Genomic DNA, 6300 nt, shown 5'->3' with positions numbered 1-6300 from the left:
TTTTTGTCATAAAAAAAATAACAATGGAAATGTGGCCCCAAAAAAAATCTAATATGTTTAAAATACTAAAATTAGTTAGTATGAGAATCAACGTAGAATAGGAGGGACATGAAGAGAAAAATTAGTCACCAAATCACTTGATATCAATGTCCCCTTCCATTTAGACCAATAAATAAATAAATAATTCCGTACATGTGTTCGATGCAAATACAATAAGGCTTTTTTTACTTGATGAATTGTATATTTGTAGCACTAAAATTTTAATATCTTTAGGAAAACCGACTTTAATATTTGTTTTTCTTTTTTTTTTTTCGTTTTTTTTTCAAACAAGGTAATAAGTCCATTTTTTTAACTGTCAATAATACAATAATTGTACTGTGATTGGTGAATAAAACTTTTGATATCAAGCAAATATTTGTATTAGAAATTTAGAAACATATTAAACTCAGAGTAGGTCTCTTGTGAGACGGTCTCACGAATCTCTATCTATGAGACGGGTCAACTCTACCGATATTCACAATAAAAAGTAATACTCTTAGCATAAAAGTAATATTTTTTCATAAATGACCCAAATAAGATATCCGTCTCACAAAATACGACCCGTGAGACCGTCTCACACAAGTTTTTGCCTAAGAATGAAGAAATTTTGATAATATTTTTTTTTTAAAAATAGAGTAGTTGTTTTTCGTAATCGGAGGTACCGACCTCTTGTCTGATTTAGTGATAAACATGGTATAGTTGGAAGGGCGGGTTTTGTATTAAAAAAAAGGAAAAAAAAAATTACAATAGGATGGGCATAGGGAGTGTTCAGATCCGAAGAACACGGTGAAGTCACGTTAAACACGAGCGGCGTCTATGAAAACCATGCCACTGAATCACAGGTATTTCAACGAAACATGCTTTTGATTCCTTGTGTTCGATGCTTATCTCCTGATTTTGTGTTCTCACGTCTATTTCAGACCTGTAACCTCTTTCTTTTTCTTGTTTCTTTTTGGGACTTGAAAACTGTATATACACCAAGGTTCATCCGACTCCAATCACTTGGGTTTCTTCTGTCGTCAGCCCGTTTCTGTGATTGCTAAATGAAAGACGTGGGGAGTGAAATTGAAGTGTAAGTGGGTTCAAGCTTTTGATTTTTCTAGTAAATTGAGTCTTCTTAGATCGATCTCCTTTTTCTACTGGGAGGTAAGTGCTTCTTTCTTGTAACTTTTTTCTTTTTTCCAATAGGGTTGTTCTTTTTAGGGTGATTCGAAGTTGTTTCCTGTTACTTTTGATTTCATGTTGCTCTAAAACTTGTTCTTGATGCTGGCCTAGAGTATATGTTTTCAAGATTCCAGATTTCGCTGCTAGGGCTTATATGAGTTTTCTGCAATGTGTACGCGGAAATGCTTTTAATTTCTTGTAGTCATAGTTGTGTTTGATCAATTTCTCTTTCTTTGTTTTCAGATTTATACGTAAAGCAAGTCGGGTATTTGGGGTTGTGTTGGAGAATTACTCCCCTTTAACATCTGAAACTCGATTTTTTTGTCATTTGAAATGGGTAACAACTCTTGGTTAAATGAAGAGGAAAAGACTCTTGTGGAAAGTGTATTAGGCAATGAAGCTACTGAATATTTTACTTGGTCCGCTTCAAATAATGTGTTGTCGGAGTTCACTGCATCTGGTGGGGATCTGGGAGTGCAGCAAGCACTCTGCAAGATTGTTGATGGATCTGATTGGACATACGCCATTTATTGGCACGTTTCAAAATCAAAATCTGGTAAATCAGCCTTAATTTGGGGGGATGGGCATTGCAGAGAACCAAAGGAAGGCGAGGATTCTGAGGACAAAAAACCTAATGAGGGAGATCGGAGAAGACATGTGCTTCAAAAGATTCATGCTTCTTTTGGGGGATCAGAAGATGAGAATGTAGTGGTGAACTTAGATCAAGTTTCAGCTGTCGAAATGTTTTATCTCACGTCCATGTACTTTACATTCCCTTTTGATAAGCCGTCTATTCCTTCCCAGTCATTCAATTCTGGCAGATTGATTTGGGCTTCTGATGCAAATAGCTGTTTGGAAAGGTACCAATCAAGATCGTATCTAGCCAAATTGGCTCATTTTGAGACGGTAGTGTTTGTTCCGTTGAAATCAGGAGTTGTGGAGATTGGTTCAAGAAAATCAATACCCGAGGACCCGAGTATCATACAGTCAGCCAAGGCTATACTTGTTAAAACAATTTCCGCTCAGCCAAAATACATTCCAAAAATTTTTGGGCAAGAACTCAGTCTTGGAGGTCCGAAATCAGGTCCAATCAGTATTAGCTTTTCTCCAAAAGTGGAAGACGATTCTGGATTTTCTTCAGAATCTTGCGATTTACAAACAACCGGAGGTGCTCAACTTTATGGAAACTCCTCGAATGGGCATCGAAGTGATAGTGGTGAAACTAAAATGTTTACACACATGAATGAGGTAATAGTAGGTGGATCGAACTCATTAGTCCTTGGGTCTATTAACGAGCAAATGAATGAGGATTCATTGATTCTGTCTGATGAGCGAAAGCCAAGAAAGAGGGGTCGGAAACCAGCAAATGGGAGGGAAGAACCATTGAATCATGTGGAAGCAGAAAGACAGAGACGCGAAAAGCTTAACCAGCGTTTTTATGCCTTGCGGGCTGTAGTTCCAAATATCTCGAAAATGGACAAAGCTTCGCTTCTTGGTGATGCAATTGCCTATATAACAGATCTTCAGACTAAGATAAGGATCCTGGAAGCAGAGAAAGGTATTGTGAATCATAACCAAAACCAGCAGACTTTACCAGATATAGATTTTCATGAAAGGCACGAAGATACAGTTTTACGGGTAAGTTTCCCGCTGGACACACATCCTGTATCTGAAGTTGTAAAAACATTGAGAGAGCATCAGGTGATGGCCCAAGAATCCACCATTTCCATATCCGACAATGGTGAAGTTGTCCACACATTCTCGATACAAACTCAGAGTGGCACTGCTGAACACTTAAAGAAGATGTTAAGTGATGCTCTGTTGAAATGAAACAGCTGTAAACTTGCTGGTGTAAGATGTAAGATTTTCATTTTTATTTTTGTGTTGCGGGGAGTCTGTAGAAAACAACTATAGGTAGTTGTTGTTTAGCTAATTTTTACTCTTATATTTGGCTTAAAGGTGTTACATTCTTGTAAAACATGATTAAGAATTCGTGTGTGCTGGCAGTTCTATGGTCATTTCTGTTCTGTTGTCTTGAAAATTCGCCGTCTTTATAACAATCATACAAGGAGGAATCTCTTCGAGTAAGTGTCCAACGAACCAACTTATGGTTTGAGGTTTATTTACTCTCATGTGAAAACAATCTTTATTTTACGATTTTATCCAATAATAACGTTTATTTTTTCTGTGTACCCTCACAAGGTGCATACATAAAATCCTCGAATAAACTATACGAACCATGAGGTCCACAAGTCACGTGAATCATGAAATTCATTAAGAAGTACACTATATATTTTAATTCGTTGTTAGTCGATTCATGCGCCAAAAATAAGAATAAATGTCGTTCGAGCTCGAAACAAGGCAAACTAGCATTTGTGATGTTAATGTCTTGTTTCATTGGTATGTGTATGTAGATGTCCAATCATACATATAGGTGATCATAAAATGATTGTGCTGAGCTACTATCCATCGGACTTTGCAAATGGTTATCACTTATCGAGTGGATTAGTCTGCGTTTATGGTTGTATATGATTAGTCCTTAGACCCTTGACAACATGGAGATTCTACGTACTAGTGTTGCACTTTGACTCGTTTACTAACTCCAAGAGGGTCATCAGGTGGCAAGATTGAGTATAGTCTCGACATACGTAGGAGTCGATGTATTGTAGTCGGGGATTCAACGCTCACCTATGAATGTTGATATCCTATGTGTTCTTATAAGTTAATAGTGCAAGAGATATCTGATCAGAGTAAGACATGTGCGTTATAAAAAAATGTTTCCTTGGTTGCACATACGATGTTATTATGATTATTCAAAGATATATCTCATCGTTGTCGAATTCATTTGTAAATCTTGATATACTAATGGTTGCAGATTCGATCGTGATATATATGTGTTGAAGGGACCGTACTGTACGTAAACCATAACTTACTGGCTTTTGGAGACACTTCAGTGATACATAGGAGATAATGGGACGACACTAATAGACGCTCTTACCCTGGAAATATGGACAAATGTAAGCCCGAATAAGGAGAAATGTTGTCTTGAATCACATGAAATTGTGAACTCATGACTAGCTATATTCCTGAACCATTGAGGGTCACACAAGTATTGAATTATGTGTTCTCGTTGAGATAGTGTAACGTCCCGAAAATTTGAAAGTCCACATGAACCACATGCATGCAAGTTATCAAATTTCTTATGTGTTTTAATTAAATTATTTTAATTGCATAAATTGATTATGATAAGTATATTTACATGTTTAAAATGTAGTTTTATATTAGAATGCATAAAAATGTGTTTTTAAAGGTTATTCGAGACGCGATCGAGGAACGGAGACCGGGGACCGTATAAGGGAAAATACTTTATTAAATGATTATTTTTAATAGTTTAATGTGTGGTGTATTTTAAATGGAATTTTCGAAAATGAGGAGTTTTGAGGTATTTTTATACGCCGAGTCGTATTTTTAAACGGTATTCGATTTTTGACGAAAATATGAACGTTTCGATAACTCGGCTATTATTTCACAAACTTTCCTAAACAAAATATTTTAAATAATAACTAATGGGCTTATTGGACCTATTATACTTGGCTAATGGATCCAAGCTTGCACCATGAGTTTTAACAGGAATAAAAAGCTAATAAACCTCCCCAACCACACAACAACTCTCGCCCCTCATCCCCTAAACAACTAGGACTCCTCCTAGTAGCCAAGACACATACTCCACACGTAAATTTGAAGAGGAAGGTCACGTTTTTCTTGAAGAAAATCAGCAAGGGTCCATCTCCACCATCGTTATTTGCATCGCCAAATTGTTTTCGAGCGTAATATATGTAAAGGCACGCCTTAATCTTCCTTCAAACATCTTTCACACCATATCATGTGTATTTAATTATCCTTGCATGAAAAATATGATGCACATCTTGTATTTTCGTAATTATGGCTATACATGCACAAAACTAGTGTTTTTATGTTTTAAAACTCTTGTTAATGATGCATATAGAGGCTGCCATCATACGGCTATGGGAAGGGATGAATTTTAGAGGGTTTAAGGGCCTGGACAAGGTTGTATAAGGGCTGCACCACCAGGGGAAAAGGCTTGAGCGAAAATCGAGTTTTTATGGGCTAGGGTTTCGGCTAGGTCTTCCTAGGTGCATGCAGCTGTTGGCTGCTATTAGGTCACGTCACAAGGTCTTAAGAGGGCTAAGCCATGGTCCTAGATAGGTCACACGAGGGCTGGTCCGAAGGCAAGGGGGCTGCGGCATGAGGAAAGTCGTGCATGGCTTGTTAGCGCACGGGTGAAGGGTTGGTCGCGCAGGGGGGTTAGCGTCTGTCCAGAAGCTTACCTAGGGTTCAGTTAGGGGCCCAAGAGGGTGGCCAAGGGTCTGGTCCTGTGGCTAAGGGGTTGAGGTCGAAGCTAGCCTAGGTTCGAATCACACTAGAACTAGGACTCTTGTGCAGAAAAATACAGCAGCTTGCAGGCATGATCCAAGTTCTTGTTGGGCTTGAATTGGGTTGAAAATAGTTTAATTGGGTGTTATTAAGCTTTGGTCCAAGTTTGGTAAGTTTTGGTTAAGTTTCGAGTCCATACGAGTCAAAACCGGGATGTACATATAAGTTTAAAAATGAATCGAGGAATTTATTGTAAAGCTAAATTTTAAGCCTAAGGAATATTTAAGGGAGTGTTTTAAGGTAATAGATTAAGTTTGGAATGATTTGGGACTTCGTTTCGAAGTATAGAGATAAATATGGAAAGTTATGCTTCTAGGGGTATAACGATCATTTTACACATGAAAAATAGTAAACGTCTTGGCAGTGCCCTGAATGCTCTAAAATATGTTTATTTTAAATGTTTATGATATTTTATGATGAAACATTAATGTTAAAAGATATGTTGCATGCTTGATTTTAAAAAAAATGATGCATATGTGCATGAATTTTTATAAGTGATGGAAATATGAAAAATTGAAGGAAGTGAATTGATTGTGACTAATACGATGATATGATGATGAAGATGATACGATGATATGTAAGGCCAAGGCTCAGTTGATGGGTGAGAGTGTCGCTGATGTCCCCGCTGCCCAGTACTGTGGT

At 37.4% G+C, this 6300-nt stretch overlaps 1 protein-coding gene across 5 annotated transcripts; it reads left to right on the top strand.

Annotated features, from left to right (window-relative positions):
• The first annotated feature begins 732 nt into the window (after positions 1 to 732).
• Positions 733 to 3284, top strand: LOC140957286 (transcription factor MTB3-like). 5 transcript variants are annotated; one of them, XM_073414471.1, is made up of 3 exons: positions 733 to 881; positions 1022 to 1185; positions 1447 to 3284. In XM_073414471.1, the coding sequence occupies exon 3, from the start codon at positions 1537 to 1539 to the stop codon at positions 3031 to 3033; it is 1497 nt and encodes a 498-aa protein (XP_073270572.1). In that variant the 5' UTR covers positions 733 to 881; positions 1022 to 1185; positions 1447 to 1536; the 3' UTR covers positions 3034 to 3284. The 5 variants fall into 5 exon arrangements, with proteins under 5 accessions (XP_073270572.1, XP_073270570.1, XP_073270574.1 ...); XM_073414469.1 differs by having other exon boundaries at positions 734 to 881; positions 1022 to 1111; XM_073414472.1 differs by having other exon boundaries at positions 768 to 881; positions 960 to 1185.
• Positions 3285 to 6300: the final 3016 nt, after the last annotated feature.

This window comes from Primulina huaijiensis, chromosome 14 (assembly GCF_012295235.1).
Source record: "Primulina huaijiensis isolate GDHJ02 chromosome 14, ASM1229523v2, whole genome shotgun sequence".
In the NCBI taxonomy this organism is placed as follows: Eukaryota; Viridiplantae; Streptophyta; class Magnoliopsida; order Lamiales; family Gesneriaceae; genus Primulina; species Primulina huaijiensis.
The sequence above is the reverse complement of the archived record's forward strand: the minus strand, read 5'-3'. Positions and strand labels throughout refer to the sequence as shown.